At 45.2% G+C, this 25,902-nt stretch overlaps 1 protein-coding gene and 1 non-coding gene across 2 annotated transcripts in view; both read left to right on the top strand.

Annotated features, from left to right (window-relative positions):
• Positions 1-25,902, top strand: part of INSC (INSC spindle orientation adaptor protein) — a 119,522-nt gene that overhangs the window by 45,736 nt on the left and 47,884 nt on the right. Inside the window, exons 3-5 of the mRNA XM_070426663.1 lie at positions 10,657-11,002; positions 11,975-12,027; positions 13,188-13,311. Coding sequence (XP_070282764.1) covers positions 10,657-11,002; positions 11,975-12,027; positions 13,188-13,311 — 523 coding nt within the window. The remainder of the gene's footprint in view (positions 1-10,656; positions 11,003-11,974; positions 12,028-13,187; positions 13,312-25,902) is intronic.
• Positions 13,897-14,003, top strand: LOC139019082 (U6 spliceosomal RNA). The gene has a single exon (XR_011472985.1). It is a non-coding gene; the product is annotated as a U6 spliceosomal RNA (small nuclear RNA).

Below are 25,902 nucleotides of genomic sequence, written 5' to 3'. Positions count from 1 at the left end.
AGAGGGAGGCAGGGTCCAGGAAAGCCACTCTGCACACACAGAGCTTCATCATCTTTTGCTTTTGCGTAGGCTTCGAAAATATGGGGCTCGCCTTCCGAGAGTTCCGGTGCTGCTTCCGCCCCTCGCGCCCAGGACCTGAGCATCCTTGGCCTCCCGTCCGCGTCCTGCTCACTCGCCACGCTACCCCACAAGTTTCTTCCCCATGTGGTCCTTGGTTGTAGAGTTGGATCGGCTTTGAGAGGATGTCTTGCTTTCACCTGACATCGGAGAGGCAGCCCTCCTCTGAGTTTCAGTTACTGTTCTCACATTGTTCTACGGTGCTTCCCGGCAATACCTGGTGGTTGCTTTGGGGTTGGTCTTTCTGATATTCATCAGATGCCACCTTCTTGCTTCCCTCTTCGTCCTCTCCTGCAGGTGACACCAGGCAGGCTTTGAGGCTGGAGGGGGCTTGTCCCCACCGGCCTGTGTTTCGAGGTTTGTGGGGCTATTTGACCATCTAGTTTTGTTGTAAAGTATTATCCATGGCGTTTGGGTAGTGTTATCTAATGGCTCTGTCAGTTCTTATGTGGGGATTTGGAGAGATTAAATATCTATGCTGCCATTACTGCCATCTTTCTAGAATTTTTTCTTATTTTTCTGACTTTTAAGTAACTAAGCTATGAGGATATAGCTTTCTTCCTTTTAAAATATAATTTTATTGATTTCAGAAAGGAAGGGAGGAAAGAAAGATGGAAACACCAATGATGAGAGAGAATCATTGATCGGCTGCCTCCTGCACATCCCACACTGGGGATCGAACCTGCAACCCGGGCATGTGTCCTGACTGGGAATCAAACTGTGACCTTGTGGTTCATGGGTCGATGCTCAACCACTGAGCCACACCAGCTGGGCTTCTTTTTTAAAAAAAAAAAATATTTTTATTGATTTCAGAGAGGAAGGGAGAAGACAGAGGCAGCTTCTTTGATTTAAACAGTTTTAATAATCACGTACACACGTAATACTGCCTGTCAGGGATGGTTATTCTAAGCAAATGTGTCCGCAAGTGAAATGGTGACTGTGACAGCCAGAGATGTCTAGTGGAGTCCAGACAGCATGGCACAGCCCAGAAGGCAAAGTGGTTATGCCGGGCGGGCCTGGCAGGCCTGGCGGCTAGAGCAATACCCAGTGTGAGGTGCTGAAGGAAGAAAGGATGACAGTCATCCAATGCCACCTCGTGGCTGCCTGAACTGGTCTTTTCGTGTGTGTGTGTGTGTGTGTGTATGGGGGGGTGGGGGGTGGGGGGGGTATACATGAGACGAACTCTGGGGACACCTGGAAATACTTGAGACTTCTGGCTGTTGTTTTGGGATGAGAGTGAGGTTGGGTTACATCTCTTCTCTGGGACCCCATGAGCTTTCCGAGGGCAGGCAATGATCACCAGCACAAGGCCTGGCACACGGTTAGCATCAAACGTGCTTCGTGAAATCAGGTGCATCAGGGATTGACTGAGAGACACTGCTTAATGTTTTAAACCTGGTTGAACTGGTTGAGGATATCGTATGTCTGTTACTCTATCGTGTGGGGACAGACACTTCCCCGAAGAGCTCAGATCTCCCTTCAGCCTCTTCCCCGGGGCTTGAGGAAATACACCACACCTCACCGGAAAACTGTTTATCTCTGAGTTCTGAGAGTTGGGATAATGGTTGCTGAGGGTGCAAGCTCTGCCCGGCCACAGCATTGCTTTAGTGGAGTGTAGGAATGTTTACAAAATTACTTGTATGAAAGGCATCTGATGCCTGCTTCAAATATTTCTATTTAAACAACAATTTTATTATTGTCTTTTGTGGATCTAGTTACTTGCCCATCTCTCACACTTTTACCACAGTGCAGGGAACTCATCTATATTTTGCCTGAGATCCCAGCCAAAGACAGAGTCTGAAAATCCTGAAATCTAGTTCCAGAACAGAGGAGGGAGTGAGTTCAGGGGGTTCCTATGTGCCAGGCCAGGGCAGTCATGCTCATCTTGAGTAACACTCTGCAAGTTCAGAAAACACTTGCAGCTGCTGTAGCAAGGCTCACAGCGATGTTTGAGGTTTCCCAGGCAGCCTTTGGTTTACTTGATTCGATTAAATATTTATTGCTGCCTACTATGTGTCAGACTCATGCTGAGTGCCGGTGATGCTGAGATAAAGCAGACAGTGTTTGTCATTGAGGCTATCTCCAATCTGCTGGAGGAGCGAGGCCCGTGCAGAAACTCGGTGGTGTGGTCAGTAGGTGCACAGTCTTTGGAACCAGGCTGTTTGCATGGAGTTCTGGCTCTCTTCAGTCACGTAAGTCTCCTGTACCTCCACCTTTTCATCTGTAAAATGGAGACAATAACAGTGTGCACTTAATCAGGTTACTGTGAGAATAAAATAATGCGTGATGAGTGCACAGCCTTGGGGGCGCTGTGAGAATCCGATAAAACTTTGCTATTATTATTGGTGGCTTTTGTCTACTTTCCCTTTTCCTGTGATTTCAGAACTGTTTTTCATCCTAGTCTCCATTTTTTTTAAATTAAAAAAAAGCTAAACATGACTATATTATTATCTTAATGGTGTAGCTATAACTTGGGCAGTTTGGGTACAAAACATGCTGGGAGAAGTCAGGCGGGATGGGATGCCTTGAATGGCCAATCTATTTTGCCCTCCACCTGCGGGAGGGCCAAAGTCCCTAATGTCCTCCCGTGTCTTGGGCAGAGTTGGCCTTGGACCTGAGTGGGCTGTGCCTTGTTGGCAGGAGCTGGGGACTAGCCACTGAGTAGGGTTGAGAGGAGGCAGGGATCCATGGCTTTACTCACTGGCTCGGTTTAGTCTTCTCTGTGTTTGGTTCCTACTTGGGGAGGAGAGGTATCTGTTTAAATGATCTCTAAAGAGAAGTTATTTTAAGCTCATTCTTAAAGAAAACCAGATTCCTCTTTCCCCACAGGCGCCCAGCATCCGTCCTCATTTCTGAGGCTGTCACCCTGGAAGTGGCTCCTGCCACTGGACAGCCAGGAGTGGGTGTGGCCTGAAAGCAGTAATTACATTTCTGGGGCCCGGATCCTGGTCTGCCTGCCATTTTTTTGTTTTGTTTTGTTAATTCTCACCCAAGGATATTTTTCCATTTATTATTTTTTTAGATGGAGTGGAAGGGAGGAAGAGTGACAGAGACAGAAACATCAATGTGAGATGTTTCTCCCACATGTACCCTGACTGGGGCCAGGGATCGAGCCTGCAGCTGACATATGTGCCCTTGACCAGAATTGAACCCGAGGACCTTCAGTCCACAGGCCAATGATCTAACCACTGAGCAAACCAGCTAGGGCCATGGGGCATTTTAGACAGAGTCAGGGGCTCACAGCTTCCCTTCGTCTTCCTATTGCTCATAAGCTGCCCCGAAGTGCTTGCTTGGAAGTGGTCCTTCCTATCTCCTGTGTTAAGGCGGGCTCACTGTGCTCTCTGCCCCTCTATTTTTCTTTTTTTGAGGGGTGGGCAGAGTGGGAAGCAGCAAAGCATAGAGTTGAAGAGCAGTCTCAAGTCAGAGAGGTCAGGGTTCCAATCTCAGGGCTACTACTTTCAACCTGGCGATTTCACTTCTCTGCATCTCAGCTTCCTCATCTGTAAAAATGGGGATAACAATGGGACCTAGCTCAGAAAGTTGTCCTGAGAAGTAAATAAAATAATCCATATGAAGCACTTAGCACAGTGCTCACCATGTGGAGTGTGCTAAATGAATGCTAGCCCTATTATAGTTATTATCATAGGTGCGAACGTGTTACATAGGGGAAAGGCCAGCAAAAAGATCTAAGACTTTTGAGCATCTCCTTTGTGCCAGGCACTGTTCTAGGCCCTTCACATTCGCCATTTAATTCTTCATCAACCTGGTGTGGAAAGTTCAATTACTCTGTTTTATAGATGGATACATTGATTGAGGCTCAGAGAAGTTAAGAAACTTACTCAAAAGACTAAGGTATCCTGTCAGAAGTCAGGATACTGGTTGTCTTGATTGGGGAGTGACCAGTTGGTGCTACAGGGAGACTTCTGGGATGCTGGTATTATTCTGTTTCTTTATCTGGCTCCTGGATACACGGGTATGTTGACCTCATGAAAATTCACTGAGCTGCAACTCAATATTATGATGTGCTCCCTGTTATTTACATATGTTATTTCAATAAAAATTTCAGAAACAGGAAAACATAAATAGCAGCAGCAGGCTGCCCTTGGTCACAGATTATGGGGAGCACAGCCAGCTCTTTCTACCCACGCGCGCTGACGGGAAGCCTTGGTCTGCCGGAGCTCCTTGTGGGCTCGAGGCCCTTACACAATGGGCTGTTCCATCCCAAGGAAGCTCTGGTTCAAGGCCTGTTCATGTAATGAAGGAAAAAACAGGGTTATCATGAGCCAGTGTGAGGGCCTGACTCTGCCAGAGCGAGGTCTCTCTGAGGCAGCTAAGCACAGAAGGTGTGGATCCAAGAGGCTTGCCTGGGGGTCAGCCACTTCCAGATAATGGGCTGACTGGAAGACAAACACAGCTAGGGTTGCCATGTTTCCTTTTCTTGAGAGAACAACTTCTATCCCTTGGCCTACCTGGGGACCCTCTTTTCTTCCACTTTCAGATATATATATATATATATATATATATATATATATATATATTAATATATATATATATTTATTAATATATATTTATTTATCTTTTATATAATAAAAGGCTAATATGCAAATTGACTGAACAGTGGAACGACTGGTCTCTATGACACGCACTGGTCGCTGTGACTGGTTGCTATGACACGCTCCTCCCACAGGAGGAAGCACAGCTCAGTCAGAAGCCGGGCTCACAGCTGGCGAGCACAGCGGTGGTGGCAGGAGAGGCTCTGCCTCCGTGGCAGCTCTAAGGATGTCCTACTGCCAGCTTCGGCTCGCGGGGAGTGGGCCTAAGCTGTCAGTCAGACATCCCCCGAGGGCTCAAGGACCGCAAGAGGGCACATGCCAGGGACCCCTGAGTGCACAAATTTTGTGCACCATGCCTCTAGTATATATATGTATTTAGATTAATTTCAGAGAGGAAGGGAGAGGGAGAAAGAGATAGAAACATCAATGATGAGAGAGAATCATTGATCAGCTGCCTCCTGCATGCCCTCCCCCCCCCCCCCCCCCCCCCCCCCCACGCACTGGAGATCAAGTCCACACCAGGGCATGTGCCCTGACGGGGATTGAACCATGACCTCCTGGTGTATGGTTCAACACTCAAACACTGAGCCACGTCAGCCGGGCACTTTCAGGTTCTTTGAGGAGGCTTCCACTCCTGCTTGTCTACCCATCCACTGGAGCTTGGTTTCTCTAGGTCTTCCATCTGTGGGGCATGTGACACAAAGTCAGAGAGACAGCCCATCTCAGCCTGTGCTTCTGGCTGGGGAAGAAGCAAACGAAGTGAAATTCTTTCTGGGGGAATGCGGTGAAACATCCTCAGGCCTATCCTCCAGACTCCACCTCCTCCCCCAAACCCTCTATTTTTTTAAAGAAACTTTTTTAAAATTTGAAAATAGTGTTAGATTTACAGAAAGTTTCAAATATAGCACAGAGTGTTCCCCCACACCCCATACCCAGTTCCCCTGATTGTTCATGTCTTATATGAGCAAGGGACATTTGTCACAACCACGGAACCAGCATCGGTCCGTCACTATTAACTAAATGCGAGTCTTTATTCAGATTCCACTAGTTTTCCATGAATGTCCTTTTCTCTTTCAGAATTCCATCCTGGATATCCCATTACACTCAGTCATGGCCTGTGGTCTATAACAGTGCCTCATTCCTCCCTTGTTTTTGATGGCCCTGGTGACCTTGAGGAGTCCTGGTCATGTATCTTGTAGAATGTCTCTCAGTTTGGGTCCCTGATGTCTTTCCCATGATGAGACCGAGGGTGTGTGTTTTGGGGGACAATGCCTTAGAAGCGAAGTGTCCTTCTCAACACATTGCATCAGGAGTACGTGTTATCAACAAAGTTTATCAAGCGGCAAGATTCAGTTTGATCACTTGGCTAAGATGGTGCCAGGTTTCTTCACTGCAAAGCTACCTTTTCCCTCCACTTTCTAAACTCTTTTCTCTGGAATTGAGTCACTAAGTGCAGCCCACGCTCAAACCCCATCCCATCTGTTTGTAATCGGGTTTATCTGATGCAAGGCTTGTAAACACACACTCATCTGAGTACTCGCACAGGTAGAGAGAGATACATAGACTCACACCCAGACACCCAGACACCCAGACTTGGGCATACAGATAATATAGACAGACTCCCAGATGAGTCCATATCGACAAACAGACCCTCACAGGGACAAATACGCAGATACTGAGAAATCCATAGTTTTGTCATCCCATTTCTCTGACCAGCAGAGTGATAAATCAATTAGGATATTAATGAACACAGCATCTGAAATCCCACTTCCTGTCTACTTTGTAAAGGTCTTAAAGAGCGAGAACCAGGTATGCCTCCAGGGAGTTGGGGGTGGAGGGGTGACAGAAATGCAGGTTTTGGATCTAATCAGGCCTCTGGTGGTTCTCCTTTCTTACTCCCTGATTCTTCCATGGTGCTTTCCCACCCAGGCCAGAAGGAAGGGGGCGTGAATGTCTCCCCCAGAGCTCTTCTAAGGGGAGATGCGCTGAGAACCCACCCCAGGTCTGGTTTCCTTGGTGCCAGGTGCTGTGAGGGAGCAGTCTTTCAGCCCCACCAGCCTTCGCCTCTGTTGCCCTTCCCTGTCCTCCTTCAATAGCATCTCAGAACTTTCAGCATAAACCTGACTCTGGCTTTCAAAGCTTCTAAGATCAGGGTCCTGGCCACCTCTCCTGCTTTCCCTCTCATTGCTCCCTCTTTTCCAGCCTAACTGACCATCGTCCCGTTGTCTGCCCCCTGGAATATGCTCCCACTTCTTCATGTGGCCAACCCTCCCCGGCTCTGAAGCCACCTTCTCCAGGCACCTTACCCTGTCCTCCAACACGTCAGGACAGCTCCCTTCTTTGCATTTCCAGAATGCCTTTTCTTTAAGGGATGGCACGCACTCACCTCTGCTCAGTTATTTGTGTACTTGTGTTGTAGAAAGAGTTCTTTTTATTAGAAGCACTAGAAATGGACTCTTGGACGTACTCTTTAGTCCCTCACTGCAGCTGCTGTTGTGAATGTGAGCCACGTTCAACAGCTCCGGTCTCTGTGACTCTGGTTTTAAGTTTCACAGTTTGGGGAGAGGAAACTGGAGGAGTGCAGCTTGGTTCAGGAGCCCACCCATGGCTCAACCAGCAACTATGGCTGGGGACATTTTCACAGCACAGACAGCACCCGTGGGGGACCGTTCCTGTATTTGGAAGGAGAAATCTTTCCCAAAGAGAAGGGAAAAGCTGAAGCCACCCCAGGAGGCAGCTGAATGTAACGTGTCCTTGCTACTGAAAGAAGGAGGAAGGAGGCTGGGAAGCCAAGAACAACAGATGTCCACTGCAAAGTGTTTATGGAGTAAATGTCAGTGAGCGAGTGATTAGTTCATTTGTTGCCTTTTAAAACCCCAAGATCAATTTGTCTCCCAGTTCTCTATCTCTAGAACATGATGATCATATGCTTTTCCATTTTCTGTATCCCCTTTCCAATTCTGTGGTCTTGGGGTAGCCTGAGTGGTGGAGGCATAGGGAGTCTTCTGCAGGGGAGAGCATTATATGCCTGAACTCTGACACTCGTTCGCTGGAGTACATTTACTGAGTAGCTGGTATATGACGGCACTGGCAATAAACCAGATACGAGGGACTGTCCCTCACAGGACTTGGAGAGTTTCAGACAAACATACCAATTACAATGGAATGTTGTTAGTGCTCCAGTGGAGGATGCATGGAGGGGTATGAGGTCCTGGGGAGCAGCTGGGGAGCTCTGGCTGAGGCTTTTCAAAGAAAGTAACATTAGAGCTGGGTTTTGAAGGGTGAGTAGGAACTTGCTAGGTAGAGAGGAAGGAAAGGGGGTTCTGTTGGGGAGAACGGTGCAAGGCCACCAGACTTTGTAAAAGAGAGTGGTATGGTTGGGAAATAGGAAAGTTGAGTGTGTGGAGTGAGGAGTGTGTTTTTGGCAAGGGTGCTAAAAAGTGGTGGAAGATGGAAAAGGGAGAGGCAAGGGAAGGGAGGCTGGAGTCAGATCTTGGATGCCCCTGATCTGAGCCTCATGAATTTTGACTTATGCAGGGGACAGTGGTGGTGGTGGGGGCACACAGGGAATATATATATATTCCCACTTATGTAAAACGAGAGGCCTGGTGCATGAAATTTGTGCACAGGTAGGGTCCTTAGGCCTGGCCAGTGATCGGAGCTGATTGCGGCCTTCGGCTGCTAGCTGGGACCTTCCTTCTCCAGCTGCCAGCTGCAGGTCGGGGCCTTCCTTCGTTCCGCGCCACCCCCTGGTAGTCAGTGCACGTCATAGTGAGTGATCAAACTCTCAGTCTCCCAGTCAAACTCCAGAGGGGACACTTTGCATATTAGGCATCTATATCTATATCTATCTATATCTATCTCTATATATACAGTATGTATATTAAATATGAGTTCATAAAGATAGAGTGGGCAGCAGGGCACTGTGATTTCAGGTGGTTCTCTCTCTTTCATTATACATACATATATTTATATAATCTTTATAAAACATAATAGCTATTTTTATAAAGGGAGAGCAAGAAAGAAAGGTCATTGGTGAGTTTTGTTTTTAACAATAGTCAAACAGTTACACCATTCAGAAAGTCCTGCTCCTACTCTATAAATAACAGTAAATATGAAGGTATGGTTTAACTGCAATAAATAGAGCATGCCTTTATAATTTTAGTTCTGCTGGGCGCATTTGCCTCACCTAGCTGGCCTCATCAGTGCCCTCTGGGTGCCGCCCTGACTCAGAATAAAACCCATGTCCTCACCTTGTCCCACACAGCCTTGCAGAAGCTGCCTCCCCGCCCTGCCATCCCCGTCCCCGCCTACCTCACGTCATGTCCTCCATCCCTCTCTCTTCCTGGCTGATGCCGGCATCCTTGCTAGTCCTCACCCATCTCAAGGACACTCATGCCCCAGAGCCTTTGCACTTGCTGTGCTCTCTCCCTAACACAGTTTGCTCCCAGATATCCACGTAGCCCACTCCCTCATATCCTTCCATCTTGGCTCAAATGCCCCTTTCTCAGTGAGCCTGCTCTCACCCACCTATTTTAAATTGCTGTGTCTACTGCCCCTTCCACTCCCAGCACTCTCTACCCTTCTTCCCTGTTCTCTTGTCCTTCAAAGCACGTACCACCTCCAACATATTACATGCATTGCTCATTTATTTTGGAAGTTACTTAGGAAGTTGACTGTTACCTCACTTGAATGTAAGCTTCCCAAGGGAAGTTATTTTATCTACGTGTTTGCTGTAACAGCCCAGGGCTTTGAAGAGTACTTGGCACATATTAGGCACCAAGTACATATCTATAATAATAAAAGGGTAATATTCTAATTAGACTGGACATCATTCTGAATGTCTTTCTGGACAAAGATGGGGATGGAAGGAAGCCCGGGTCCCAGGTGCCAGAGAGAAGCCAGTGACAGCAGCTGGGGGAAGGAAGGCGTACTCTTGCACGAATTTCGTGCATCAGGACTCTAGTTTTTAAAATAAGTGAAAGCGGGAGGCAGGTGGGGAATGGCTTGAGGCAGGCAAGACTAGAGACAGAAACACTAGTTAGACGACTGTTGCAAGGGCCTTGAGCCCAGCCTTAACGATGAACTGTGCAGGTCTTCTGTCCTAATCTTCAGATGATGTTGAGTCTGTCATTGTAAAATGTCTTCCTACTTTGTCTCGATGCTCTAGGCAGATCAAAAGCCCCATGAGAGTGGAGGCTTGGCATGTTCATCTCCATTTTTCTGCAGCGCCTGGCATTTATATGATATTAAATGTGAGGCACTCAACAAATGTTCAATGCTTCATTAATGATGTTATTACTGAACTGTATTTGACTTAGTGAATTTCAGAGTGAATTATATTCAATAAAGATCTTGGGATCTCATCTACATTCTCATGCTGTTATACTAAACAGAGTTAATTTTGTCCCATTAAAAAAACAGCATACACGCTGACGATAGAAAATTGAGAAATTAGGGAAAAGTTGAAAAAATAAAAGCCTTAGCTCCACCACCCATGAAGAACCATCAGCATTTTAATCTTTTCTTTAAATATTTTTTTTTCCAGACATAGTTTTTTAAAACACAATCATAACAGTTATGTGTTTACTGTCTCGCATACTGCTTTCCCCACTTTATTATTGCACACATTTTTTTTTGGAAAGCATTATTTTAAATAAGTTCATACTATATAACCAAGTAGTTGTACCACAGCTTACTTAACTAACATTTGATAATTACACTATTTTCAGTTTCCTCTTATTGCAAAGATCATGTGCTACTCTGCAAACTTATTGCTTATTATTTGTCTGGTCATCTGCCCCCAAAACTTCTGGGCCTGTCTTATCTGTGAAGTGAACATAATGAGAAATAAAATAATTAAGGTAAGTGAATGCAAGACACAGTGGTGAGCACATAGGTGTTCAGTAAACATCAGGTGTCTTGGAATTGAAACCTTTGGAAATTGTGGAGGGTTGATAGCCACGGCGCTGTTCCCCGGCTGCAGGCTGCACCTGATGCAGGTGGACTCGGTCCAGCGCTGGATGGAGGACCTGAAGCTCATGACCGAGTGCGAGTGCATGTGTGTCCTGCAGGCGAAGCCCATCAGCCTGGAGGAGGATGCACAAGGTGACCTCATCCTGGCGGGCGGCCCAGGCCCTGGAGACCCCCTGCAGCTGCTGCTCAAGCGGGGCTGGGTCATCAGCACCGAGCTGCGCAGGATCGGGCAGAAGCTGGCCCAGGACCGCTGGGCGCGTGTCCACAGCATGAGCGTGCGTCTGACCTGCCACGCCCGCTCCATGGTCAGCGAGTACAGTGCGGTCAGCAGGAGCTCTTCGCAGGAGATGGGCCAGGTCAGTTGCCCTGGGTGGGTGTGGGAGGGCATGCTTCCTAGGAGAATGGGTCTAAATTCTGTGGTATCTGAACTCAACCTGCCCCAGGGACCTCCTTCCTCTTCCAGGAAAGCAGGGAAGACAGTAAGGACATTTATTAAGCATAAACTCTGTGCTAGGAATTGTGCTCGGCCTTTTTACACACGTCTCATTTAACTTGCACAACCTCTGAGGCAGATATAGCCACTATGCGAGGCTGTGCAATGATTAAGTGTATCATTTAAGGCCAGACTGCCTGGGTTCGAATGTCAGTTCTGCTGTGTGACGTTGGCAAGTTACTTAACTTCTCTGTGCCCTAGTTCTATCATCCTAATGAGTATAATAATAGTATTTGCTTCATAGAACTGTTGTGAGGACTAATTTATTACATGTAAAACAGTTGATTAAAAATATTAGCTGCTATGTATTATTGTCCTCACTTTATAGATGAGAAAACAGAAACTCAGAGAACCCAACTAACTTGTCCAAAGTTATGCAATAAATGGTGTAATCAGGATTCAACCTAAGCCTTTCTAATTCCAAAGCCCATGACTTCTTCTTTTCCAAGCCCAAGGTGAACCACTGGAACCCCACCCTATTATTTCTCTTTCCACTGACATTTGCTTTCCACCTTAGTGCTTTACCTTCTCCTTGCTTCACTTTGCAGGCAGTAAACTTCTACTCATGCTTAGAAGCCCAGCTCGAATGCCCCTTCCTCTCTGAAGCATCCCAGATTGCCAGGCATAGCTAATTGCTCCGTTTTCTTTTCTTAGAGCTCCCCAAGCAGCTGGTGGTGATCTCTTTTGTCAGCTCACACTGTATTATAATTGATGTGCCTGTTTCCCAAATCAGATGATTTGATTCTTCATCTTTATGCCCCACAGGGCCCAGTGCAGCAGTTGGTCCTCAATCAATGTTTATTGAATTGAACAAAATTGACCTATTTTTCTACAGGTTGAGAAGCTGCTAATGGAGAAATGCTCAGAGCTCTCAGCAGTCACAGAGAGGTAAATCTGGGTGCTGGTAAATGTGGACAGGGTTGCGCTGTCCTCGGGCGGTGGAAGGGGCTGGCATCTTCTCCCAGAGGGAGAGTGGGAGGCGGGGGTGGGGGGGGGGGGTGGGGGGGGGGAGGGGGGGCTGGTGGTGGTCTGGGAATCTCCTCCTGCTGACTTTTACAGCAGCATTGAAAAACTCCCTTGGGATTTTCTGTCCCATTTTCAGGCCCTGGATAGAATGTACTAGTAAACAGCAGAGGAGAGGCCTGGGCATGGGAAGAAAGGATTCTTGAGGGTTGGTTTTAAGGAATAGGTTTCCCACAGCTTTGGGAAGGCCCCCTGGCCCCCAGGGTCAAGGCAAGGTGAAAGCAGACACTCACATCCTTACATTCACATGCACCATAGACAAGGATTTCACAGACACTCACTTGCTCATACACAGATATATAAACACACACTCGTGCAATCACAGAAATACACCCACACCCTCTTCTCTGTATCTCACACACACACACACATCCATCATTTACACTCAGACACATACCCACACACACTCAACCTCACATGTACACACACCCAGTTATGTGTTGGCATCTCCCTCACCCCTTCCGGCTCCCATGCCCTGGAAGGAAAACCTGGAGCTGGGCATCCCCCAGACCCTCATGAGGCCCTGGGCCTCCCAGTGTGGAACATTCTCAGGACATAGGGATACATCTGAGCCAGATCCCCAGAAGATTCTCCTGCCTGGGGTGAAAATCCTCAAGGCTCCTTTCTGTGCATTGTAGGCAGCAATTCCTTAAGGGCATTGCCATACCCCTTCAGTGAGCACCAGCGAAGCTCCCCTCCCCCCTTCCGCAGACCCTGGCTGTGGTGATGGCCGATTCTCCCAGGGAGAAGCCGGGAGGTAGGATCTGGCTGCTTTCTGGTGGCCTTTCTTCCTGGTGCCATGGACTGTTAACTCCCATCTCAGGCCAGCACTTATCTGAACACTAGGAGGCCAGGGGATGAGCTGTCTGTGGAATGTTCCATCTTAGACTCCCCAGGAATGGCTGTGTCCTCCCCAGGCCACTCGTGCCCCAGCAGGCCTGCAGCAGGCCCACCTCTGGCCCCTGCAGCGCTCCGGGTTGACTGCCTGCCCTGGCCATGGCCCACCCATGTTGTATTTTCCCCAGGTGCCTCCAGGTTGAGAATGAGCATGTCCTGAAGTCAATGAAGGCCTGCGTGAGCGAGACCCTGAGCACGCTGGGCCAGCACTTTGGCCAGCTGCTGGAGCTGGCCCTGACCCGGGAGGTGCAGGTCAGTGCAGGCGGGGCTGCAGGGGGAGGGGTGCAGGGGTGGGCCAGGCTGGGGGAAGCTCCGAGTCCCCTTTCTTGGAGGACATCCTCCTTAGACCACCGACGGGAACTCCAGCACACGAGAGACAGGGCTGTCAGGGCTGAGCAGCCTTCTCAAGCAGGTAACTCAACCCTGCACTTCCCAGCGGTAAACACTGCAGCCCAGAGAGAGAAGACACGTACTGAGGTCACACAGCACGGCCGTGGCAGGACCTGACGCGGTTCAATTGCACTTTCAGAATTGCTCCCACCACCCCTACATCTTCTCTGCTGAGTTTCTGTTCACAGTGCACACACTGGGTTTTTATCGTCCTGAAAGACTCAAGGCACCTGAAGAAAACAAGCTGATTCTGCAAATCCTGGCCCTAGAGAAGAATCTAGAAAGGTCATAGAGTCCAGTCCGGCCTCTAGGCAGACTCAAGCTTGGTTCCAGAAAGGGTGAGGGTTTCTGGAGCCAATAGGTCCATCTCCAACCCGTGGTTCACCATGAGACCTTGGCACGTGAGCCTCCTCAGCCTCGTTTTCCTCATCTACAACGTGTCACCCTGCGCTCGCTTCGGCAGCACATACGCTAAAACGGGAACAATACAGAGACGGTTAGCACGGCCCCCTCGCAAGGATGGCATGCGAATTCACCAAGCGTTTCATATTTAACAAACAAATAAATCAAGGGCAACCCTTTCCCTGAGGGAAAGTGAGAGAACTAAGCAAACAACATATGGAAACTGCTTAGCACACAGTGCGGGTTAAGTACATGTTATTTCTCTCTCTTGCCTTTTCCTATTTTAAAAGCCTTCCATAAGGTTTTCATTCCGAAAGGTATTTACATGTTATTTATAGTTACAGAAAGATTGTGTTACATATTTGCCATTCCTTTCCCACCACCAAAGAGAAGCCTTCCACAAATAACAAATCTCTCTCTGTGTCGGCTTTCCTCCAAGCTCAGCCCCTCTGCCGAGGCGGGACTTTGCTTTGTCTCTTACCCGTGACTGGCTCGTTTTGCACGGGCATGGGCCCTGCTGGCCTGGCTCACCTGCTGGTCAGCGAGGCTGGCCCCATGCATCCTCACCCTCCCGATCCAGAAGGACGAAGGCCACTCATCCTGACTTGAGAGTCTGGGGCAAGGGGAAGAGAGGGCCAGGCTGGGGTGCTGGGACCGGCATTTAGGGCTGATGAACAAATGCTGACAGTCACATGTAGGGGTGGGCGGAGGTTCCAGCTGGGGTCGGTGTCCCAAACTGAACCATGAAGTCCCAGAGGGACCCAGTGGAACACGAGGGCCAAATGAGGGGTGATGAGTGAGGATCTTGAAGTTAGTGGGGGGAGGAGGGAGGCCTGGAGGGATGTTTGAGCAGGGGCTCAGGTGCTGCTGATGGCTTTTTAAAAAAATAATATATTTTATTGATTTTTTTTTTTACAGAGAGGAAGGGAGAGGGACAGAGAGTTAGAAACATCGATGAGAGAGAAACATCAATCAGCTGCCTCTTGCACACCCCCCACTGGGGACATGCCAGCAACCAAGGTACATGCCCCTGACCGGAATCGAACCTGGGACCCTCCAGTCCGCAGGCCGACGCTTTATCCACTGAGCCAAACCGGTTAGGGCTGCTGATGGCTTTTTATGCCATTTTTGTGTTCTCTTGCCTAAAAGTACCAGGTTCAATGAAAAGCCCCCCCCCCCCCCCCGCCCCCCACAGTGCTTATAGAAAGGGCAGTGATATCTTAGCACTACTCTGCACTGGTCTGATCCATCCTGGAATGTTTCCAGACCCCAGATGTGTCACTGGCAATGATTGTGCTCAGAGGTTCCTATAAGGATAGGGTCAGGCTGATGATCAACATATGTGGAGATGATCAGCATATGTGGAGAATAGGCAGAGGAGCAGGGGATGTCTCCTCTAACGATGGACACTCTACTACCTTCAAAGTTCTGTGCTTTGAAAGGAAAGAAGGACCTCAGGCCAGTGGAGCGAATTTACAAGACCTTCTATGTGAAAAGAAGTTTATGAAGCAACTAGAGGCCTGGTGCACGAAAATTTGTGCACTTGGCGGGGTGTCCCTCAGCCCGGTCTGCACCCTCTTACAGTCTGAGACCCCTTGGGGGATGTCCACCTGCCAGCTTAGACCCACTTCCCGGGAGATTGGGCCTAAGCTGGCAGTCGGACATCCCTCTGGCAGCCCGGGAGCCCTTGGGTGATGTCCGACTGATGGCTTAGGCCCACTCCCTGGGAGATTGGGCCTAAGCCATCAGTTGGACATTCTTAGTGTTGCCGAGGAGGCGGGAAAGGCTCCTGCCACTGCCACTGTGCTCACAGCCGTCAGCCTGGCTTGTGGCTGAGTGGAGCTCCCCCTATGGGAGTGCACTGACCACTGGGGGCAGCTCCTGCATTGAATATCTGCCCCCTGGTGGTCAATGCACATCATAGCAACTGGTCGATCTGCCATTAGGGTCAATTTGCATATTACCCTTTTATTATATAGTATAGGGCTACCTCACAATGGAAGGGGCCACCTTAGGAACTCCCCACCACTGAGATGGGCAAGGCATGCCTGGGAGGACATGGGCAGGGGATGGAGGTTAGGCTGAGTGACTTGCAAAGGTTCTTCCAATCTTGAGAGTATACGATTCTATGAATGTGGGTACTGTAGGGTTGTCTGAGCATGGAGTTTGGAGTCATATCAGGCTTCAAATCCTGGCCATGCTACTTACTGGATATGTAAACTTGGGCAAGTTACTTAATTTCTCTGATCCTCAGTTTCCTCACCTCTACAGTGAGGCTTAAATGAAATAACACATGAGTATTGGGTGGCATTCTTCTGAATGTGTCAACTGACTTATTTACTAGAAACTAATAGCAAGCTTTGCTAAGAAACAACAACTCCTAGTCACCTAATTAATTATTAAAATAATTTAACTACTTGGTGGTCATGAAAAAATTTAAGTTTTAAATTTTGGGAGTCACAAGTGGGAAATTAATGAGCATTGATGCTTAGTCTCTCTAGGAATAAAGGGTTAGCCATGTGGGAGTTAAGGGGAAAAGACTTGACTTACAAAAACCTATCTATTTGAAGGTGACTTCTAGGGCCCTCTCCATTGAACCGCTGGCTCAGCTACATGTGGGTAGATGTTATATTTATTCATCCTTTCATTCCATTAATCCCTTTTTCTTTTAGTTTGAACTAGCACATTGATGCTAATAAAACTGACTGGGAATGCATTTTTTTAAATAAAATTTTTATTGATTTCAGAGAGGAAAGGAGAGGGAGAGAGAGATAGAAACATCAATGATGAGAGAGAATAATTGATTGGCTGTCTCCTGCATGCCCCACATTGGGGATCGAGCCCACAACCCGGGCATGTGCCCTGACCAGGAATCGAACTGGTGACCTCTTGGTTCCTGGATTGACTCAGAACCACTGAGCCATTCCAGCCAGGCAAGGGGAATGTATTTTGGCTCTGTGGCTAAGTGAGCTTGTTCAAACTTTATCTCACAAGTTTCCCCTTCATGGCCCAGGCAGAGCTGGACAACCTTGGGCCTCATCTGAGGGACAAACACCTATCCTGTAACAAAGGTCAAACCAGAGGGACACTTTCTAAGTGAAGAGAGGCAGGCAACAAGATGAGCATATTCAGTTCCTTCTTCCAAACTCACTCAACTCATCCTTAACCTCTCAGCCTGGTGACGTGAAGGGGTAGGGAGTGAAGCCAACAGATGGTGATGCTGAAATCCCATCAGGGGAGCAGGAGAAGTGGGAACCAAGTATCGCTCCTTAGTGCTTCACAGTTTTTGTCCTATTACCTTATTGACTTTATCCATTAGGCTATGCTGAGGCAGGAGTGTGGCTGTGCACCTTGGAGAAGGAGGTCAGCTGCCCGCGGAGTAATCCTTTTCCACCTTTATGAAGCCATTTCACCAAATAACAACTCCTACTCCTTTGCAGACTCTTTGGAATCACAGTGGGCAATTTTGACTTTGCTCCCAGCAGGCTCGGAAATGACTAACAATATTACCTCCATTAAATTAACTCTAAAGAGGCTTTCTAGCTAAAGCTTAAAATTGCTTTTCTGTTTTATTCCCCACTCTTCGATTTAGCTCATCTCTGTTGTCTAAAATAGATACTTAGTCTGGCCGGTGTGGTTCAGTGGTTGAGCATTGACAAATGAACCAGGAGGTCACGGTTCGATTCCTGGTCAGGGCACATGCCAGGGTTGCGGGTTCCATCCCTGGTAGGGGGCATGCAGGAGGCAGCCGATCAATGATTCTCACCATTGATATTTCTATTTCTCTCTCCCTCTCCCTTCCTCTCTGAAATCAATAAAAATCAATCAATCAATCAGCAGTTAGAGGCTGCCATGTGATTAAACGACAACACAAAGATAATCCAAACATAATGGCCAGATGAGAAATATAAAGATGTCCAAAAAAAATTAATATAGTCTCCTATCTCATTTTAAAGTTCCCTTGGAGAAAATAAAGTAAAAGAAAAAAGAAAACCAAACCCCTTTACCCTCAGGAGTAATTCAAAGCCCCAGATGGTTAACATAATTATTTTCAATTTTCTCGCTCATCTCAGCCAGGAGGGTCTCAGCCCAGTGTGTGTGGGGAGTCGCATTTCCTTGGGCAGACAGTCCAGGCTGTCTCTCCAGCAGTGGGAGGGGGGTCCGTCAGGGCTTCTCAATTTATCTTTCCCCACCATCAGTGAAAGGGCCAAGAGTAAGCACATTGGATACACAATCTTATCACAGCCTTACCCCTCCATTCGCAGTGTCCAAACAGGCTAACCTTCAATTGCTAGAGCAGGGACTCCAGGCATCATGTTGTCCCAGACTCCACCCGTGTAGCCAGAGTCCTTACAGACACTCCTCTTTACCTGGGAGAAGACGGTGGTGGTGACACCGTATTGGTTGCAGCTTCAGCAGGTTGTCACTCAGTTTATTTCACTTGTCCATAGTCCACAAGGATTTATCAACATACATTCACTGGGGGAAGCATCCTTTCTCTTCGAAGGTGTTTGATAAGTTTTCATCTTCCTGCAAAGTCAGGCATTTGCTTCCCAAGGACTTACTGATTTGTATCCTGGCCTAGCCAGCATTTTTAATATTCTTACTTCCTAGCTACCCTCTGAATGCTGTGTTTCTGCTACCTGAGGCTGCATTGATCTGGGCTCCTTGGAGTGACTTAGGCTGGTGGTCTTCAAGCCACCCCAATGCACTGTGTTCTCCAGGTTTCTGATTTCCCTGGAGAAATGCAAGCACTTATAGTTTTAAGGAAATTAATGTCCAGATCTCCCATTTTAATTTGTTCCTTCCCTAAAGTGATTCTCCCAATATTATCAGAGTTTATAGTGTCCTATTTCTTTCCAAAGGAAAGGCATACTCATCACTCATCCCAAACCTTACAGCGCATTGCCTGGCTGTGCAGACACCTTGAGACGGTAGTGGCGAGATCAAGCCAAGGGGAACCTTCATTCATGAACCATAAAGCCCGTTGGCCTCCACGAATTGCTTTACATATATTTCTGTTGAGCAAGGCATTAGAAATTATGTCTTTTGCCCTGTGTGGGGCTTTTCTGAATTTAGATACATGGGGGTGGGGGTTGAGGGGAGAGAAAGAGAGAGAGAAAGAGAGAGAGAGAGGTTATAAAAGTTTCCTATTAACCTTATCTCTTTCATCTCCATTTCATCTCCAATGTGCATGGCTCTTGAGGGACATTCTCCTCAGACAAAGGAAAAAAAGCACTGGTAGGACACATAGAACCCTAAGATGTTTTTGTGTTTTTTTTGTTGTTGTTGTTGGGGGCTAGGGGGAGAACATAATTAAATGCAAGCAATTTTTTTCAGTTATATTTTATCCTCAGTCCTATGTCATTAACTGTAAAGAAAAGTATCTTTGAAAACTCAAAGGCTCTAAAGGTTAATGAGATTGACTCTTTTCAAAGTAATTGAGATATCTTTTAAAACAACCACATTTTTCAAGCTATAGTGGTTAGAATCTACAGAGACAAGTTTTACATGATTTTTTTTTTTCAGATTTGGTGCACATTATTTAAGAATGCAGTTAAAGCCTATTTTGTTGAAACATTTAATGACATATTTATAGTAACTCTACTTCCTGTTAACAAAGGATACAATTAATTTTTAGCAGCTGAACTAATTAGTTTAAGCAGTAAGTACCTTTTTTTCTTCTCTAAATACATGAAGTGTGATCATGAGAGCTACTTAATATAATCAGACGCTTTCTGATTGGTTCTCAGATCTTATTTCATTGTTCTGTAAAATGAACAACAGAGTTTAACACATATACACACCTATTTGCTGAAGGAACGCAATGCCATTTTATCATATTTTTAGATTTACAATGAATTTACAGTCTTAGTTACATATTACTTTGAATTATTAAATATTAAATTGTTTTATTTTGGCTTTATAACATATACAAATAAATATAAATTTATTTTTAGTCTACGTTATTTTAATATTGACAGTTTTTAGCATTTTCCCTTAGAGCAGTGGTTCTCAACCTTCCTAATGCCGCAACCCTTTAATACAGTTCCTCATGTTGTGGTGACCCCCAACCATAAAATTATTTTCGTTGCTACTTCATAACTGTAATTTTGCTACTGTTATGAATCGTAATGTAAATATCTGATATGCAGGATGTATTTTCATTGTTACAAATTGAACATAATTAAAGCATAGTGATTAATCACAAAAACAATATGTAATTATATATGTGCTTTCCCATGGTCTTAGGTGACCCCTGTGAAAGGGTCGTTTGATCCCCAAAGGGGTCGCAACCCACAGGTTGAGAACCGCTGCCTTAGAGAATGATTTCTATTAATTATTTTCAGTGTTTTCTTTTTTTTTGTTTGTTTGTTTATTTAGCATCTTTTGAAACACATATCAACACATTTTTAAATTAAAAACGAAGTCAGGTCTTTATTGAGAGAAAGTTAAGTTGGTTTAGCTGATTGACTTGACTAAAAGAACTGTCTTTGCCAATTAGTTTATAGGGTGGGTATTTTCCATAAATTAACTAAGCAAAAGCTATAGCTTCAAGGTTTTGGTAAAACATTTGAATCATCCAAAAATATTTTATTTAAAAAGTTGCATTGGCAATGATATTCATAATATTTTGAGTTTCCTAATTCTTTTGGAATAATTTGGATAACCCAAGAGTCTCTTAGTGAAAGAGCAGTGGGTACAATTAATAGTTCCTTGATAAGCCTTGGTTAAATACTTTTTGGAATTTTTCCCAGGAATTGAAATAGTGAATGAATATCTGTAATGACTGGGTAACAAATGCGTTTGCAAATCAAATGGTTTCCAATTCTTTGCTTTTACCACTGTAAAGGAGGACCAATTTAGAGGAGTTATCAGCTGGCAGATCATTAAAAATAGTGTTTGATGATAGATCACTATGTGATTACATAACTTAGAATGTGCTCGAAGGGCTGAATAACTTGGCCATCCAACTTGGCTATATAACTCCCATCCCTCTCTATAGATTTATGGGAGCAAGATTTTTCAGGGTTTACATCTAAAAATATAACACTAAGTCAACATTCAATCATGGATATGTGGATGAATTAGAAAAAAGTCTCAAAAGAATAAAAAGCCTGGCCAGGCTGGTGTTGCTCAGTAGTTGAGCCTCGACACATGAACAAAGAGGTCACCAGTTCCATTCCTGGTCAGGGTACATGCCCAGGTTATGGACTTGGTCCCCAGTTGGGGGTGTGCAGTAGGAAGCATCATTGTTTCTCTTTCTCATCGATGTTTCTATCTCTCTATCCCTCTCCTTTCCTCTCTCTCTCTCGCTCTCAAAAAACCCCCACAAAAAACCAAACACCTCATTCATCTTATTAAGAGATCTATTTATAATATTTTAAGCTTTATGATTTATAATTATTTATTAAACTTATAATCTATATTGTGTTGGCCCTTAGTACAGATGATAACTGTAATGCTAACCCAACAAAGAAGAGACTATTTTTAAACACTTATTGCCTTAGAATCAGAGAAAATAAAATAAAATTTCAAATTTCAATGTTAAGTATGATAAGGGTGATCAATAAAACACTTTAACACTTAAATATATGACATCAATATAAAAGTCTGAGGGAGAACTGGGATGAAAATATAAGTATGAAAAGGAAAATGCAAATCGTTCAAATGTTACGAGATTACTGATATATTTCTAAATGGATGATGATGGCATCAAGTTGTTTTGGTATTTAGATTTCAGTGACTACATCTGTAAGAGTACTACAGTGGTCATATTTTATGTCAATATTTACAATCTGTTACCTCCTTTCCTACTTTGTTTTTTAAAAATATATGATGAAAAATTTTCCCTGTCAAGTAAAGAATGTGCAAGGGTTATATATTTTTCACAATTCTTTTAGGGCTTAATGAGAAAAAAAAAAAACTTGACTAGGATGCACAGGTGCTCTGGTTCCTTGTCATGATGGCTGCTGGCCCTGCCCCGTGCTGAATTGCTTAGGTCTTGAGCAATCTTCAAGGGAGGGTATTACTCCTGAAATCTGGCCTTTATGCACCCAGTGAGTCCCTTGGTCATGTGACTCTCAGAGCACTGTCTTTCCATCTCTGAATATTTTAGCCCTGAGTAGCATTTCTTTCCGCTGCATCTTTTTGTGTGTGCAGTAACAAATTCTGCCTCCAGCATTCTCTTGCCTTCTGTTACTCCCCTCCTGGTTTCAGGGAAACTCAGCTGAATTTCTAAGTTTGCCCTGCATCTCATGTAAGTTTGTTTCATTCTCTAATTCATAGAATGAGCACCAGTTGCTGGATTTGATAGGCTTTCCCACTTTGACTTCTCTTTCTTGCACATTTCCCTACCCCCACCAAAAAAAAAAACAAAAAACAACAACAACAAAAAAAACAAAAAACCACCCAAAACAAACAAACAAAAAAAACACATTCTTTTAGATTTGGGGATGTGCCTTATTGAGAGAAATGAAATAAATTAAGGTCTGGGTCTGCCCCAAACCTCCAGTTTTAAGATATCTTATCCACATTTGCCTCCCTCAATTGGATATTCTTACTGAGGAGATATTTCTCTATCAAACCGATAGCTAATCTGAGCTTGGATGGAATTATTATATTGTCTGTCTCCTACTGAGTATGTCCAATCTTTCTGTGTCTTTCCTCAGAGTCCTAACTTATGCATTTCTCCAATATGTTCTCTTAGGACACAGATAATACTATAGCCACATATTCAAAACATTTCACCTAGAGATTTATCCTTTGAATATTTCATGCTGATCTCTGCATTTGTTTTCTGTGCTCCGGAGCTTCATTAATGCCCAACAGCAATCATTTTTATTCCATCTTATAATTTTAAGGGTCAAAAATTTGGTCCAGGCTTGGCTGAGTGATTCTTCTGTTCCATGAGGCACCAACAGGGCTCACTTGCTGGTATTTGGCTGGCAAATGGTTTGCAGAGTCTTAGAAAGTGTCATCTTATGTGTGGTCTCTTGGAGGGGGTGGCTGGAAAGTGCATCTCAACTGAGACTATTGATCAGGGATCCTACACATGGCTTCTCAGCATGGCAGCCTCAGGGGTATCACATGGTAACTCAGGACTCCGACAAGAATGTCCCAAGGAGTCTGAGTGGCAGCTTCAAGGCTTCTTATGACCTAGTCGTGGACATCCTAGAACATCACTTCTGCCAAGTGCTGGCTTCTGTTGGTTACTGAGGCCATTCCAGATTCAAAAGGAGGGAAATTAGAGCCCACATCTCTCTGGGAGGAATAGCAAAGCATTTGTGACCATCTTTAACATACTGCCTCCTGTCCAATCAGCCCACATTTATGTAGTCCTTGTGCATGGCTGGGCTGCCCTAATCATGCCCAACTGTGGATTCTCCACCTGAAGCTCCAGGAAGAGGCCTCCTAATATTTTGCTGGCTCCTTCTGAGAAGCTCATTCCAGGCGGTTGTTTGAGAGTTTACCTCTCTTGATAAATATCACCGAGCTGCAGTCATTCTTTCTGATTGAAAAACAATGAAAAATCTATCCTCCTTTTCTAATTTCTTATTTAGAGCAGTTAAATTGCATGCATCTCTTTAACTCTTTCTTATCCCTTCCTCTTGCTTATATCTCGTTGTGTTTCACATCTGCATAGTCTATCTTTTAAGGAAATATATCTGTCATTCAGCCAATTTGGTTTACTTTCCTTTAATTTGTTTCCATTTTTTTTAACACTCTTTTCATGATATAGGGTGAAGCACATTTTTGAAACTTATCCAATTCCTCATTGATTTCCTGAAAAATAAATAGACTTCAGAGACTATGTGAGTTTAAAGCTGACACCAAGATAGAATTTGCTAAGAAATGCCTGTGAGAGATAAAGGGAAGGAAGCAGGAGTGGGGATAGAAAACTACGTTGCTGTTCTGACAACTGAGAAAGAGGAAGAAGGAAGAATTGAGTAGAAAGAGACTCAGAATTTTCAAGTCAAAGTCACCCATGAGAGGAGTCCCCTGTCCCACAGTCATGGGCCTGCACTGCGGTCAGACACAGCTGGGTGTAGGTCAGGGGAAGTGTGACCTTGGCCAGAACCCTGTGGTGGATCCCGAGGGGCAGCAGCTGGGACTCTGTCACCTCTGCCCCTGCAGCAGGAGCCCTGGCCACCAGAGGGCAGAGCGTTGTAGATGCTGATGGAAGCCAGGATGGAGGCTGGATACTTTCATCTCTACTGGTCTGGCTGAGGTCCAGCTGACAAGGAAGGAGAAGGAATCACTGACTTTTGGAAACAGGAAGTTCGATTCACATGGTTAAGACCCAGCTTCACTATGTACCACGTGCCAGATTTCTGAGTCTCGGTTTCCTCAATTGTGTAATAAAATTTGGACAACACTTCTGAGGGCCCATCCAGCTCTGACGTTTTATGATACGTTGGCCTTGATGATTTCAGAGGAGCCTTTGCACTCAAGCCTTTCCACATTTTTTACCTGTGAACATGACGCTAAACACTTTTCATGGTCAGAGAGCTGGTTCACTGAGACATAGCTGGGGGGTAATGACAGTAATATGCACATGGACATTAAAAGAAATTATTCTTAGACATAAATTGCCTAACAGTGTCAGGTGATTGCAAAAGACATTGGGTTTGGCTTGTTTAATGTAATGCTAATTTGCTTCAAGTGCAAACACTAATCAGGAACATTAGGTAATTATCATTTAGGTATAGGACCCTGTATAAGACATCTGCATTTTCATGTGAGCATTAGTATCACTTATGTAACTGCTTACGGTAACGAGAGGGGAGGCTTCTAAGAAATAGGCTCATTATAGAGATTTGTAGTGACAAACCTTGATTATTAATTTTACCTTTTGTTGAATACCTTACAAAAGGCATCTATCAGATCTTAGGGGATAATTTTTATATTTATGTAATTTGATTAGATACACACTTAATCTTAGTGTGAAGAACCCTATGAGTTTGAATAAAGAAGAAAAAGAGGGAGAGCCATTTATGTGGAGCCTCAATCCCTTTAGTTTCAATCATGTTACAATTGGGGAAACAGAGGCCTAGGGAGTTCATCGCAATTGCCCAAGATCACAAAAACAGTTTTGCTTCTCAGTGCCAGGTACCTTTAAAAGTTCTTTATATGTTTTGACAACTTAAATAGATGGGTATAATCACTATAATCACGATACATACTGTTATTGCCACCATTTTGCAGACGACAAAACTGAGACAAATAGGGCTAAGTTACTTGCTCTAGGGCCATGGTCGGCAAACTGCGGCTGGCGAGCCACATGCGGCTCTTTGGCCCCTTAAGCTTTAGGAGTACCCTAATTAAGTTAATAACAATGTACCTACCTATATATTTTAAGTTGAAAAAATTTGGCTCTCAAAAGAAATTTCAATCGTTGTACTGTTGCTATTTGGCTCTGTTGACTAATGAGTTTGCCAACCACTGCTCTAGGGCACATACACAGAAGTTGCAGTCAAGATTTGAACCCAGGCAGTTTGGCTCTGAAATCCATGCTTTTACCATACACACACTTCCTGATCAACATAGTGTGTTAAAAAAGGCAAGCTGGACTAGAGCTCAGATCTCATTAAGTATCTTTTCCATAATACCAGAGTTAATAAAAAATAAATCCATTTAATATTTTAAAATAAACATGGCAACTGAAAGCGCAAAAGTGGCTGCTCAGAGTACCCATCTCTGAAGACCTTACTTTCTTGCATGAGGCCTTCCCAAAGGCAGCTCTCCCCCATCTCCATCTCCACACCTCTCAGAAAAAAACCTCAAGAAATCAGCATTAATTAGCAGGCAGGAATCATTGATAAATGAGTAACATGCTTTAAAGCAAATGGCTGATTATGAAGTGGTTTCAAGATACCTGAAAAGGTTTTTCTTAGAAATAACCTAACTCTTCTAGGAATAATGTTCTTACCTTCTTGATACATTTACTATTTGTTTTCTTCCCAGGCCTCCCTGGGTCCTGTGTGTAGTGTTCCCAGCCCTCTCACCACTAGCCTGGGATTCCTCAGCCTTGATCAGTGTGACATTCCT

Source organism: Myotis yumanensis, unplaced genomic scaffold, assembly GCF_028538775.1.
Source record: "Myotis yumanensis isolate MYYU_CA2020_CCGP unplaced genomic scaffold, mMyoYum1.0.hap1 SCAF_10, whole genome shotgun sequence".
NCBI lineage: Eukaryota > Metazoa > Chordata > Mammalia > Chiroptera > Vespertilionidae > Myotis > Myotis yumanensis.
This window is presented reverse-complemented; position numbering and strand designations above follow the sequence as displayed.